This window comes from Chiloscyllium plagiosum, unplaced genomic scaffold (genome assembly GCF_037043375.1).
Source record: "Chiloscyllium plagiosum isolate Xiang-an unplaced genomic scaffold, Cpla_swu_hap1 HiC_scaffold_28, whole genome shotgun sequence".
Classification (NCBI taxonomy): domain Eukaryota; kingdom Metazoa; phylum Chordata; class Chondrichthyes; order Orectolobiformes; family Hemiscylliidae; genus Chiloscyllium; species Chiloscyllium plagiosum.
In genome coordinates, this window is record NW_028270166.1 from 3868444 (window position 1) to 3883882 (window position 15439).

Below are 15439 nucleotides of genomic sequence, written 5' to 3' on the forward strand. Positions count from 1 at the left end.
TTTCTAATTTTGTTTTATAATTCTAAATAGCATCAAAATACAACTTGTCGGGCTGAGGCTGGGAAAGGCAAATATTTCTCATTTGGTAGGTCGGTCTATTATACAATAACACCACTCTCTGGCGTCCAACAGTACTGCAGTTACAGCTCAGCTCATCCAATGACTTATCAGTAACCATAAACAATCTAGATATAGGGACTAAGAAATTTACCTGTTCTAGGAAATTAGACTCGTGTGTGTACCTGTGCAGCTCTCTGCTGTGGCAGAAGGAAGTCATTTAAGGATGAAGTGTCTCCAATAAGCTGCTTTTTTTCAACGTGTGTTCAATGTAATTAAAACACAAAACATCTGTGTAAAATCAACATCTTCATGGTAAGATTCTAAGGTAAATGTTTCCAAAGAAATAAAAAAAGCACAAAACAAGGGGAGAAAATAAAGAGCATGAAAAACACCCAAACAGACAAAAAGATGGGGGTGGGAGGAATTTAGAAACAGCAAGGAAAGAATAAAGAAAAATAGGAACACTTGAGGCAATTCCAAGCCTCTCCTGAGTTCTGGTTGCTGAGCTCCACCAGGTACCTCTGGCAGCTCCTCGATTCATTGCTAGAATGCTTTCTTCTGGGCACGAAGTTGCCCAATCTCTGATTCCAAGCCTCTCAGCTGCCCATCCCTCTCCCCAACTCTCATTCAAAGCTCTGTCCTGTTTGTGTACTGAGGGCCCACTTCAGAGACCCTGGACGTAATCCTGGCTAACGTTCCCAGTGCTCTGAGTGCTGCACCATCACAGGGGGACCTTCTGTTCAAGTCATGTTGACCTGAAACCCTATTGCACAGACTCTCAAATTATAAACATAGATGGAAGAGATGCAGAGAATAAACTCGATGGCCAGATCAACATTCTATTCTTACATAACACCAAACAGTTGATCATTCTTCTACCTGCTATATGAATGATATGTATGAATGTGGGCACCGTATGTATAATGTATTTGTCGGTGTGCTTGTGTGTGGGGGACATGATTTTGTCATACAAAAAATGGCAGTACACATACAGGAAGGGCATGCAATTATCAGAGTGTTTGGGTGAGAGAAGCTTTTAGCACGCTTGCTTTATTTTTTTTCAGTATATCCAGATTATAAATTTGCATCTGTAAGAAACGGTCACTTTCTTAAACTCATTCACTATCCAAAAGTTGACAATATTCTGGTGACATCTTCAATACAGCTGTGCAGAGTAGGTTAACTCAGCAGTGAATAACACCACCACAGCGAGAACAGTGACTGAATTAAGTGAAGCAACGTGAAATAATTCAGCAAAATCTCACAAGGTTTGACTACTGATATAAATAACACGACAAACACGACAGCTAAGTCAAGAGAACGGCACAGAAACACAGGAATTTGAACAAGCACTTTTGCTACAATACTTTTTACAATTCGGGTTTCATTAGGGTTGTGTGTCTCCCTACCAGGTTCTCGATGCATATTCAGTCTAGTGCTGTCATCTCATCCACACACATCTTATCAAGACCCACACAGTTGGTTAAATGAGAATCCCTCCATATCCTGACTGTGTACCCTCAGTAGGATTGTCCTCGCATGCCTGTACCATTGCCCAAAGGGATCTGGGCACACCTTATAGTGATAGGGCCAGTGCAATTTGAAGGTCAATACAATCTTGGGGAATTGTTGGCATTGGGAAGGGCACGACTGCAATCTGTGGTGATGCTGCAAATGTGTATTCGAGCAATGTGTTAATAGTTTCCCTATGAATCTCACCCAGCAATGTCAATACTAACACTCAATCATCTCTTGTCAAAACTCTCATTCAACACAGCTTCTCCCAGCTGTTGGAACAAATGAATAGTTCTCTGTCCTTGTGCTCCATATTGTATTTTTCAGCCAGTGATGTTCTGAGACTTTTCCCCAGAAACAAAAATAAGTGATGTCAACTGTCCCTAGATTAATACTTGGTTTGGTTATGGCTGACTGTATTTAATGAAATGTCATGGTGCAAGGAGAGTTTCTACTTGCAGTCTGGAAGAATGTGGTTTAGGCAGACACAAATCTTCCACTTGCAAATCACTGAAGAGGCAACTATGACAGATACTTACCTATTACCAAGGCCTGTGCAGCAACATTCAAGGTATCACCCATGAAGCTGGGTTGTATAAAAGAAAGAGAGAGAGAGAGACAGAGAGGGGAGGGAGAGGGAGAGAGAGAGAGAGAGAGAGAGAGAGAGCGAGCGAGTGGGTGAACGAGGGGGGGGAGGGAGGGAGAGAGAGAGGAGAGAAAGCGTGAGCTTGGGGAGTCGAGGGGGTGGCAAAAAGAGAGAGCAAGCACTGCGGAAAGGTTCATCAATTTTCTATAGAAAACAATGACACCTAAAATGGAGAATACGTTAAGACACATTGTAAAAAAAATGAGAATGAAACAAGTGTATTACTGATTTCCTATAACTGTTCATCCTCCAACAGGAAAGGGATCAAATGTATACACCTGGGTTGGCCAACCACATACACAAACATTTGGATCCAGCTAAATGATTGGATATTCTAAATTATCCAGATGTCTGGATTTTGTTGTTATGTGCGGTCAGGTTACCATGTACAGTAAGTTACCAAGTATAGCGAGTTACTAGATTACTAGTTTACTAGGTATAATGCGCTCCACCATTCATTCCTCCTCTGGATAGCTTCCATTTTAAATATTCTGCATTTTCAGGTCATTTCACTTCTTATGGCCTCAAACCCTCTACGCTTGTACCACAAAGACCATTCTCCACTTTCAGCAACTCCCAGCATCACATGCCCAAGATTAACCTGAAAGATAAAATAGATGGCATTATTTCCTGGGAGTTCGAGAAATCCACACCCTTCTCACTGTTTCAGTTAGTTTCCTTCCTCTCCTGAAAGTGCTGACCCTCACTGAAGCTTAGATATAAACTTGCTTTCCCAGTATTTTGTCGCCAGTGGCCATTCATCAACCACACAGTGTGGTAATGAGTCTTCAGCTATTAAGATGTCACCTCAGAGTTGCACTGAGCAAATTTTCTATTGAAAATAACTTATCTTTCATCTCCTCTTCTGAAGGGGCTGACTCTCTTTGGGGTACAGGGCCCCCCCTTCCCCTCCTAAAGGGGCTGCCCCTCACAGAGTCCCCCTCCACTCCTGAAGGGGCTGACCCTCACTGGGTCCCCCTCCACTCCTGAAGGGGCTGACCCTCACTGGGGTACAGGGACCCCTTCTCCCTTGAAGGGGCTGACCCTCACTAGGGTATGGGATCCCCCTTCTGCTCCTGAAGGGATGGCCCCTCACTGGGGACAGGGTCCTCTTCCCTGTCCTGAAGAGGCTGCCCTTCCCTGGGGTACGGTGTCCCCTTCCCCCTCCTGTAGGGTCTGCTCCCTACTGGGGTACTGGGACCACTCCTCTTCTGAAGGGGTTGCCCCTGACTGGGGTATGGGGACTCCTCATCGCCTGAAGGAATTCCCCCTGACTGGGGTATGGGGACCCCTCATCGCCTGAAGGGGTTGCCCCTGACTGGGGTATGGAGACCCCTCCTCTTCTGAAGGGGCTGCCCCTGATTTGGGTAAGGGTCCATGTGGGAAGAGCCACCTGTCGCTGGTGTCTCACTCAGCTGGATGGCTGAGGACACCACAGTGAAGCTCCATTGGTGTACACCTGATAGTTAAACATAAATGGAGTTTTATACAGGGAAGTGCTGGATGGTGGTTAGGAATGGAAACTGTTTTAGTTTGCACCTTCCTCAGCCCATTGAACAGCTATAATATTCAGATGATGTCTTCACTCTACTACATCATTAACATAGCCAATATAATATGATTTCTAATCAATCCAACAGTAAATTTAAGAGAAACTTTACTCAGAAAATGTCAGAACGTGGAACTCACTACTTTCGGCAAACAATATAGGAAATTAATTTAGGGGAAAGGCGGATATATACGGGACAGAGAGATATTAATAGATTATGCTTTTGCATTATACGCCAAACAAGAACTGTATTTAAACGGAATTCAAGTCCATATGTTCGTGGGAGAGCTTTATTCCCATTAGTCATGCTCCATTAAACTCTCACCACACTGATCACTAGCTCCCCATATTTATACAACCAATTCAAACCCAATTAACTCTTAATTAATATATTTACACCTGTTTCCACATTCCATTAGACCTTAGGCCATATTTAATGATAACAGTTAAGGCTAGATGTGAAACAGCGAAAGGTGACTTATATTGGACCTTGCCATGGATCAATTGTGCTGAATATTTTTGTTAATTCTTGCCTGGAATAAGTATGATGCTGGCGTTTGTTACCCATCCTTAGTTTCCTTGGAATTGTTTGGCTCATGAGGTCATTTCAGAGGGCAGTTAAAGGTCAACCACATTGTTATGGGTCTGCAGTCGCACGTAGGCTAGACCAAGTGAAGATTTCTGTCCCTGAAGGATGTTAGTGAACTTGAAGGGTTTTACAACAATGGAGAATGATCATACTCTCACCATTAGACTAGCTTTTAATTCCAGAATTAACTGAATGTAAATTTCAACCCCCAGAACATTACCGAGATACCTTGCCTAATGTTTCGGTGCTGTAAATCTGGTGAATGCCTGTAAAACACTTTTGGGACTTTCCCAAGATTTTTGATAAGTTTAAGAAATACAATTCATTCTTACACTCTCAGCACCCGACTAACAACGTTTGATTGTTTTCCAGCTTCTATAGAGATCCCAGTAGATCAGCCTTGCAAATCAATGACATGCATACCTAGGATTTAGACAGCAGCTTGGATCTGAATGCCACCATCATCCGTTTACGGAAAATAGCAAATTCATTATCCACCTCATCCTTCTCTGCAGTGCCGCCAACTCCTAGTCCAGACCTGTCTGTCGATGTCACACCTCTACAAAGGAGAGAAGTTTACTTTGTAAAGCTTGCAATATTAGAGAGTTTACTTAATGCATTGATGCTAATACATTATCAAGTGTAAAAAAATGCTGAAGCTAACATAGATTAAGGCTGTGCAAGATATTATATATCTCTTTAAGTTGTTTCCATCTCAACCACCTCAGGAGGCAGATCTGTATCCACTAATACTATACCCGAGTGTTATAGTAACAGACCTGTCCCCAGCAGTACTGTACCTCAGTGTTATACAGTGCAGACCTGTCCCCAAGACTGTACCCAGTGTTATACAGTGACAGACCTGTCCCCACCAGTACAGTACCCTAGTGTTATACAGCGACAGACCTGTCGCCACCAGTACAGTACCCTAGTGTTATACAGCGACAGACCTGTCCCCACCAGTACAGTACCCTAGTGTTATACAGCGACAGACCTGTCCCCACCAGTACTGTACCCTAGTGTTATACAGCGACAGACCTGTCCCCACCAGTACTGTACCTCAGTGTTATACAGTGACTGACCTGTCCCACAAATACAGTATATGTTTTACAAATATGCAAAGTGCTCCAGTGTACGTGGCCTGCCTACCATTATGCTTTACTGAAGTGAACAATATTGATTTCCCATTTCACTGAATGAAGTACAAATACTCTGATCTCATCAAAAAGAATGATATTTTCATTCTTAGGTTTAGCAGAGAGACAAAACTACATCCAATGTGTCCTGGCAAACTGTTACAAAGCTAGTCCCTTTTTTTCCCTAAAAGCTGTTCCTTGGCTCAAGGAGACTTGGTCTTTGATTTTTTTCAGAGGGGCAATAAACCGGGCCAGGCTCCGATCAGTCTGGTTTGGTACAGAGATGAAAAAGATTTTGAGAGGCCTTTTGTTTATATGTAAACACATGAGACTTCAGGCCAAAGTGGTCATGCTTTAGAAGTGATCTGTATAAAGAGAGGGGAGTGGTCAGCTCTCTAGCTAAGCTAAGCTGAGTTGTTTTTAGTCGAGTCTTGAACTGGGAAGTTCAGCAGGGAGCTGTGTGGAAACTCTCTCTCCTTTCTGCCTTTCAACTTCAACCTGTAAGCATGTGTTCCATTTATACTGGATTTTAAAAGGAGTTTGCTTATTGGGACTGTTGTGTATATTCGGAACAGCATAATTACGTCTAGCTGGATAGGTTGAGTTCTGTAGGGGTTCTTTGTGTTTCATTGTGTGACTTTGTGAATAAATTTTTGTCTGATTCAAAATCTAGTAGTCAACCTAGCTATCTTACTCTGGGTAATTTTCACTGTACACTTACTGAAATAAATTGCAGAAATTTATTTTGCAAAATGTTTTGCAAAATGTTTTGAGTGGTCTGGCCTAATCCATAATAAAACATAGGCAGCAATATCCAATACAGCCCAATCCCTCTCTATTCTGTTTCATACCTGTTGACAGGGTCTCTAATTCCTTGCTTTTCTGAGCCGAGTCCCTCACCATCCTTCCAGCCCATTCTCTGTAGCATCTTGTACCCAACGTTGTCCACTGCCAGCTTGTTTTTAGTGTAATTTAGATCCTCACTTTTCTGAAAAAATAAATGTATTTGTTTAGAATAATGCTTTTGTATCCTGAATAGTCAATCGATTTGACCCAGTGTCAGCAACCTTCAAAGGCCCAGTAGGGTAAATAAACCAACCAGTGCAGAGTGGAGTCAGACAGGAGGCTCCTGGTTTGTTCTCTGGACTTGCTGATCTTTGTATAGGTGGACAATTTCTCATAGCTTTCCAGGTCTGGCTGGAAATCAGATAATCTATCTTCTTCTGATCAACATTTGGTGACTCTATTGATGTGTCCACTGGGAGTTGATTTAGTTTACAAATAGATACTGGCCAGGAGACTGAAGGTACACCCTGTATAAGCACTGGAAGTGTCAGTTTGGATTCTGTGCTCTAATCTCTCGAGTGAAATTGGAACCCACAACTTCTAACTCAAAGGTGAGACCCCGCAAATAGCAATGAGATCAACAAACAAATGGTGATTCTGAAAGATAGGATTTATATGCATTGGAGAGGCATGGAATGATTAGGGATAGTTAGCATGGTTTTATGAGAGGGAAACTATCTCACAAACTTGATTGAAATTTTTTGAGAAAGTAACCAAGAAGATTGATAAGGGCAGAGTGGGAGACATTGTTTACTTGGACTTTAGGAACGCCGTTGACAAGATTCCACATGGTAGAAATTAGCAAAGTTAGATCACATGGGATTCAGTCAGGCTTGCCAATTGGATACAAAATTGGCTTAATGGCAGGAGACAAAATGGTGGTGGGAGGTTGTTTTTCGGATTGGTGGCCTGTGACCAGCTGTGTTCCACAGGCATCGGTGCTGGGTCCACTTTTGTTTGTGATTTTTATAAATGATTTAGATAACAATATAGAAGGCATGGTTAGTAAGTCTGTGGATGACACTAAAATTTTTGGTACAGTGGACAGTGAAAAAGGTTATCTAAGATTACACAGAGATCAATTGGGTCAGTGAACTGAGGAGTGGGGGATTGCGTTTAATTTGAATAAATGCAGGGTATTTCATTTTGGTAAAACAAGCAAGGGCAGGACTTATACAATTAAACGTAGGGCCTCTGGGTAATGTTGTAGAACAGAGAAACTTCGGGGTTGAGGTATATAATTCTTTGAAGTTTGCATCACATATAAATATGGTGGTTAAGAAGGCATTTAGCACATTTGTCTTCACTTCTCAGTTCTCTGAGTGCAGGAGTTGGGAAGTTATATTGAGGTTGTACAAGATATTGGTGAGGCTTCTTCTGGAGCACTGCGTCCACTTCTGGTCACCCAGTAATAAGAAGGATATTATTAGTTGGAGAAGTTTCAGGAGAGATTTACCAGGATGTTGCTGGGAATAGAGGATTTGAACTGTAAGGAAAGGTTGGATAGGCTGTGACATTTTTCAATGGAGCATAGGAAGTTGAGAGGTTTATAAAATAAAGGTATAGATAAGGTGAATGGTAGGTGGCTTTTCCATAGGATGGGGAATTTCAAGACTACAAGGCATATTTTTAAGGTGACAGGAGAAAGACACGAGGGGCATTTTTCTTTGCACAGAAAGTGGCTTGTTGCGTGGAATAAACTTCCAGAGGAAGTGGTGGATGGAGGTACAGTTATGATGTTTAAACGACATTTGGACAAGTTCATGAATAAGAAATCTTTGGAGGGATAAGGGCCAAGCGCAGTCAGATGGGACTAGTTCAGTTTGGGATTATGGTCAGCATAGACTGATTGGACCGAAGGGTCTGTTCCTGCACTGTATGACTCTATAAACTGTTACATCTCTGAATGCTGGGGAGAACTCTCCTTCTCTTTTGTAGAAGTAATGCTGTGGGATCTTTTGCATGCATCGGAAGAACTGCAGGGCCTCAATGTAATGTCTCACACAAAGAATAGCACCTCTGCAAGTGCCTACTTGAATTATGAGGCTCAAATTTCTAGAATGAGGCTGGAAACCATGGCATGAAGAGGCAAGAGAATGCTGCCTACCAATCCATGTCTGACATTTGCAGGAGTGTGGGACAAAATAGTGTAATTTCTTTTTCAACTATTTGCTGTATTTGAATAGCAAGCACTTCAACATCTAAGCTAGCATGGATAAAACAATTAATAAATGAATTGATGCCTTAAAAAATAGCAGGATGAATATTTGGTTGGGAACATGACATTAGAATTGATAAATGGTAATAGAGATGACCATACTTGATGGTCTGCAACCTTACCGTCTTTTTTTTCGGTTTGTACGTTGGCTTGTCATAACCAATTCTCTTTAACTCTCGGACTGAAATGACAGCACAAACGCATTAGTGATTGCCGTTTGTTACTATAGCAACAAATAAAAGGAGAATGACAGTCACACAGCCAGAATGACAAGCTTGCTTTCTATATTATTATGTCTTTTGTATAATTTTTCACTGTTGCTTTAGATAATAGCTGTTTAAAATTAAGAGATGTTAAATTTGGGCTCGCTTCAAAGGGGATAATTTTTCAGAACAGTTCCCTGTTAGGAGGATGGAGATAAACTAACAAACTTTTCCGAAGCAACTTTTCAAACAGATGCCACATTAAGACCACGAATATTTCAGGGCTGAGGTACCCTTTTGTGGCCCATTGTGAGATCTGATCCTCAACTCTACTTTCCTGCCTTTTCCCCCTAACCCTTAATTCCCTTTCTGATTAAGGATCTGCCTGTCTCAGTTTTGAACATACTTAATCAACCCAGGCCCGATAGCCCTGTGCAGTAAAGAAATCTCTCATCTTGAGATTATGCCTGCTGGTCCTAAACTCTCCAATAAGGAGAAAGAATCTCACAGCTCCTACCTGGTGAAGCTCCCACAGGAGTTTAAAAGTTCAATAAAATTGCCTCTCATCCTTCTAATGAGTACAGGCTCAATCAATGTTCCTCTAATTTTGTTTTAATTAGCTATGTGGGCCTCCAAGGTCCATACACAGCAGGGAACTCTGGAACCACAAGTCAATGCCACAATAATAATGCATGGAACATTGGAGCCAGGTAGCTTCGGGGAATGTTGGACCCAACTTACTTAACTTTACCTTCACCTCCATGTCAGAGATCAATTTAGTGAACCTTTTCTGGATTGCCTCCAATGCCAATATAGCTTTCCACACATGGGGTGACCAAATTGTTCTGTTCAAGGTGTGATCTAACTAGTGCCATTATAGTTTTAGTCAGATTCCCTATTTTGATATTCCTTTCCTTTTGTTATGAACATTCCACTTGCCTGCTAAACTTGCATTCTAACTTTTTGTGATTTATTCACATGGACCACCAAATCACACAACTTTCTGCAGTCTTTCTCTGTTTAAATAATAGTCTACTGCTCTATTCTTCCTACCAAAGTGTATAACCTCACATTTTCCCACGTTATATTCCAAGTTTTTGCCCATTCACTTAACCTGTTTATATCCTTCAGTAGTCTCTTGGTGTCATCCTCGCTGCTCATCCTTCCAACTATTTAACAAGAACTTTTTATAAGCCTATCTCGGGTTTCAGTATGCACTTCTCAAATATATAGAATTCTAATCGGCCCACACAGTGTAGATTCACGAAGGATATTCCCAATGACTGGGGAGTCAAGAACCAGTAGTCACATCTGACAATAAGGGGTAAACCATTTAGGATTGAGATGAAGAGGGACTTTTTCACCCAGAAACTGAAGAATCTATGGAATTTGCTACCAACGAAAGCAGTCAAGGCCAACATATTGTACAATTTCAAGGAAGAGTTGGAGTTAGACTTTGGGTCAAAAGGAATCAAAGGTCAGGGAGGAAAGCAGGAACAGGATATTAAGATAGATGATCAGTCATGATTGTAATGAATGGCAGAGTAGGCTCAAGGGCCCAAAGTACCTCCTTCTACTTTTGGGGCACAGAGAAACTTTTCCAAATTAGAACATTGCTAAACAGCACAAGTTCTTAAAAAAATCAAGGGGGGGGGGGGGGGTGGAGGGAGAGAGAGAGAGAGAGAGAAGATTCTGCTCTTGAATATAGGACAGAATGCAGAGAAGCTTTACTGTTTAAATAACATCATTTGGGTGTTGACAGTGTCATACATTTGTTACCTTTACAATAGAGTCATAGTCATAGAGATGTACAGCATGGAAACAGACCCTTCGGTCCAACCTGTCCATGCCGACCAGATTTCCCAACCCAATCTAGTCCCACCTGCCAGCACCTGGCCCATATCCCTCCAAATATTCTGTGAACAAAGGTTTGCTAATTGATCTTAAGCGAATCTAATCATATCTGTTGCTCTATATGTTCACCAAACTGTGAAATTAAGCTTCTTAAATTGTTGAAACTTCATTCAGTGTGGAACTAATGTCTAGTGGGGCATATAAGGAAATAGATGTTTGAAGGACAAAATGTGGTCCATGTCTCAGGAACGTTGCTTGTTTAACCTCTGGGTGCCACTATTGCACTATCTGATATAGGGCAGTGTGCGTGGAATCCTATAAAGATACTCAACCTAGAGAGCAATCGCTGTTGCTAAACTAAGACTGACCCAAATGGGTCACAAGTATATTGAAATGTCAAACCTATTTGCTACACAGATTTGAGCAACTGTGTCAAGCTCCATTCAGGTACTTTAATTGTATCTAGGCTAGAAGAACACCACTCAACTTGCTTACATAACGCAGGCTGACACTTCAGCATGGTATTGAGGTGGTTTTGAGTCTGGAACATGAGTAAGTGACCTGCCAGGAACTTTCACAGAATTTGTTTTTTAACATTAAAAGCTGTGGATCTGAGGCAGCAAATTGTTGAGAAAAATTAAACTAATTCCAAATCAATTGCAAGTTACAAACCACCATGGATAAACAATTTAAAACAAAATTTGGTGGGTTTGGAGTCACATATAGGCCAGACCAGGTAAGGAAGGCAGTTTCCTCCATTGGAGTGCATTAGTGAATCAGATAGGTTTTTCTGACAATCAGTAATGGTGGGACAAAGTGAGGACTGTAGACGGTGGAGATCAGAGTCGAGAGTGTGGTGCTGGAATAGCACAGCAGGTCAGGCAGCATCCGAGGAGCAGGAGAATTGATGTTTTGAGCATTAGCCCTTCATCAGGAATCATTAATGGCTTCATTATTTAGATTAGATTAGATTAGATTACTTACAGTGTGGAAACAGGCCCTTCGGCCCAACAAGTCCACACCGCCCCGCTGAAGCACAACCCACCCATACCCCTACATGTACCCCTTACCTAACACTACGGGCAATATAGCATGGCCAATTCACCTGACCTGCACATCTTTGGACTGTGGGAGGAAACCGGAGCACCCGGAGGAAACCCAGGCAGACACGGGGAGAACGTGCAAACTCCACACAGTCGGTCGCCTGAGGCGGGAATTGAACCCGGGTCTCTGGCACTGTGAGGCAGCAGTGCTAACCACTGTGCCACCGTGCCGCCCATTATTATCATGAGGCTGTTAATTTCAGATGATTTTGGGAGTCAAATTCCAATATCTACCACAGAGGGATCTGAACCCAGATCCCCAGAACTTTATCTGGGTCTCTGGATGAATAGTCTTGCAATTATACCACAAGGCAATCACCTCCCCTGATGCAGTAACTACTGCGTTGATCTCTGATCAATGACTCTATGATGTATACTTCTTTGTGAAACAAAAACAACTTGGCTTCACTTTGTCAATGTGTACCTGGCGATGATGCAGCCTTTGGGCGGATTTTTTTCGGAGGCAGCATGCCCACTTTCAAAGTCAGGCCTTTCCGTTTTCTGGGAAGAACTGAACGCCCCAAAGATGCTCCCTCTGGTGCAGGATCCATGGAAGTATCAGATTTCTCTATCATCCCACTGTATTCCTTCACCTTCTCCTTATAGTATTTGTAGTAAGAACTATTTTCATCATACAGAAACCTGCAGACACACAAGAAAAAGGAACCACTGTGATCACTTCATCTCCAAAAAAACAAATCAGCATGTCTGCTCTGAGCAAGAGGATGGTGAAAAACTGCAGACATCATGTACTCTCATGTCTATTGTTGGGGGACAGCAGCCTATCATGTCTATCTTGACCTCAGGCTGTGAATTATCCTTGAAGAGTTTTATCTTAACTGTTGTAATGTAGTCAATTCAGCAGACATTTTGCACATTGCAAGATCTCTCCAACTGCAATGCATTAACTACCAGGTAATCCTATTTTTGTATACTGACCAAGGGGGTGATTACTGGACCAGGGTACCCAACATTCTCTTCTTCTAAGAGTTGGCTATTTCCACAAAGGGTCCTGGTTTAATGTTTCATCTGAAGGATGGCATCTACAACAGGGCAGCATTCTCTCAAGCAATTGCTTACAACCAGATTATTTGATCATTTACCACCTTGATATTTATTGGATCCTGCCATGTCAATAGTGGCTGCTTCACTTCCTACATTACAACAGGGACTTCACTTGAAATATTGTGGGGAGCTGTACTAAAATCATTCACTCTGGTCTAAAAAAAATCTATCAATTAGAAATCATTCTTCACAACTTCAGCATTTTCAAAAACAGATAAAAACAGCAAGCAAACCAGCTGTGATGAACTAATTGGCCCATTGTTCTGTTTGCTAGATGATAACAGCATACAAGTTACACTGACCCTCTTGGGTTGGTCAGTTTAAGGTTACCCCTCCCCACTATGGCTAGGGCCAAGCCTTGTCATACACACTTGGGTCTCTGACATATCAGTCTCTGTACTCTTACCAGAAGGTTGGATTATCCCGGTTGTTTTCAATGGCAATCTCTTCAAGGTCTGGGCCACATTCAGCCACAAACTTGGCCAGTTTTTCTGCAGTGGTTTTTGTCTTGGTGTCACTGAGAGAATCACCTACAGAGAAAGCAAGTTTAGTTTCAGAAAGCACTAATCACTCAGTGAGAACAACAGTGACTTGCTGTAAATTTTTAAAATTACACTTCCTCACCTAATTCATCATGGACTCCCTCACACCATTCACATGTAACATGGAGAGCTAACTGACCCCAAGACATAGACTAGTTGTACCCTGAATCATAAATAGTTATGCAGTTCGTAATTTTAATGTAAAATGTGCATGTTGGCAGAGGCAGACAGATCAGCTTTGGTGATGAAATTCTGTTCAGTTTAGCACCCATTGTGTTAAGGCACATACTTGGAAGACTGGCCGTGGAGGTGGTCTGCTTTTTCAGGAACAAACGTTTGGATAAGTGAGACCTTTTGGATATGGTAGACAACTGGGAAAACAAAATCTTATATCCTAGTGTTCTTCAGGATAACTTTAGAGAATTGAGATTTGATCCATAACTTATTTTCCAAAACAATGATATTTAAACATGGACATGTATTCAGCATACAGCATATCTGGCAGTGCTTTACAGACATTACTTGCATCAACATCACTTTTCTGGTCAAAATGATGGACTCAAAAGGTGTTATAAATCTGAGCTCAGAACCTTAAGACAATTACAAATCTAAATACTTGTGAATAAGTAGTTGTCTTATTCCCTTTATATGACAATGCACACAATTTTTTTTTAAGATTAGATTACTTACAGTGTGGAAACAGGCCCTTCGGCCCAACAAGTCCACACTGACCCTCCGAAGAGCAACCCACCCAGACCCATTCCCTTACATTTACCCCTTACCTAACACTATGGGCAATTTAGCATGGCCAATTCACCTAACCTGCATATCTTTGGACTGTGGGAGGAAACCGGAGCACCCGGAGGAAACCCACGCAGACACTGGGAGAATGTGCAAACTCCACACAGACAGTTGCCCGAGGCGGGAATTGAACCCGGCTCTCTGGCGCTGTGAGGTAGCAGTGCTAACCACTGTGCCACCATGCAGGTATATTAACATATAATTGTTGACTACATCATATAAATTGGAATTGTTTATTCCTAAACAAGAATTTAAGCTTTCTTTCATGAACTCTTTTGCCTCAGACCCAGTAAAACCTCTCTAGTTTGTAATCTGAATAGACAGCTTTACTTTTATCACAGATTAATAATGAGTCTGGTTTCAATTCAGTACCAGTCAATAATCTGCTCCTACAGAAACCTTAATTAAGAATAACATACAAGTCAGATGTTCTCCATCGCATAACTAGTTGTTTATCCTGGGTTTGCAATCAGCTGATTAAATGGATGAATTAGTAAGCAGAGGCAGTTTAACTAAATTTACTTAAGTGCCTAAATGACTCAAGTTGCAGGTCAGATCTGGTGCAACAGATCAGTGATATTTTAAATTAATTTAAAATTCTTTGAACAGGCAAAACCTAAAGGTCAACATAACTGGCATTATATAACACCTTTCATGTAATCACGCAGCCAAAGACCTTCAGAAGGATCTAACATCAAATGCTGCCACAATATAAATCAACAGTACTGTGACATAACTTTGTGTTGGTTGTGGCTCAATGCTTAGCACTCTTGCCTGATTCAGAAGGTTGTGAACCCAGACTATTCAGATGGACAGACAGGGAGGTAAGGGAGATGGTGTAGCTCTACTATTTAAGGATGACATCAGGGCGGTAGTGAGTGATGATAAGAAGTTCTATGGAGAATAAAGCTGAATCCATTTGGGTGGAAATTAGAAATTCTAAGAAGATAAAGTCAGTGTAGTCTATAGGCCACCAAATATCACATTGGGACAGGCAATAAACAAAAGAAATAACTAATGCCTGTTAAAACTGTATGGCAATTATCACGGGGGATTTTAATCTACATGTTGATTGGTCGAACCAGGTCAGTCAGGATTCAAGGACAGACTTGACTAGGACTTCATTCAATGTATCCGTGATAGTTATCTTGAACAGTATGTAATGCAACCGACGAGAGAGCATGTTATCCTCGATCTGATCCTGTGTAATGCGACAGGAATAATTAAATTTCATAACTTATAATGCAAGGATCCTGTGCTTAAACAAGCGAGGCTACAATAGGATGAGGGAAGAGTTGGCTAAAGTAGACTG

The 15439-nt window shown here is 41.6% G+C and overlaps 1 protein-coding gene across 1 annotated transcript in view; it reads right to left on the bottom strand.

Annotated features, from left to right (window-relative positions):
• Positions 1 to 1078: 1078 nt before the first annotated feature.
• LOC122565500 (SURP and G-patch domain-containing protein 2-like) overlaps positions 1079 to 15439 on the bottom strand; it is a 39017-nt gene continuing 24656 nt past the window's right edge. The window contains exons 5-10 of the mRNA XM_043721537.2: positions 13191 to 13314; positions 12144 to 12361; positions 8682 to 8740; positions 6347 to 6483; positions 4783 to 4918; positions 1079 to 2822 (exon numbers count right to left, since the gene is read on the bottom strand). Of these exons, the coding sequence (XP_043577472.1) occupies positions 4783 to 4918; positions 6347 to 6483; positions 8682 to 8740; positions 12144 to 12361; positions 13191 to 13314 (674 nt within the window). The 3' untranslated portion in view covers positions 1079 to 2822. The remainder of the gene's footprint in view (positions 2823 to 4782; positions 4919 to 6346; positions 6484 to 8681; positions 8741 to 12143; positions 12362 to 13190; positions 13315 to 15439) is intronic.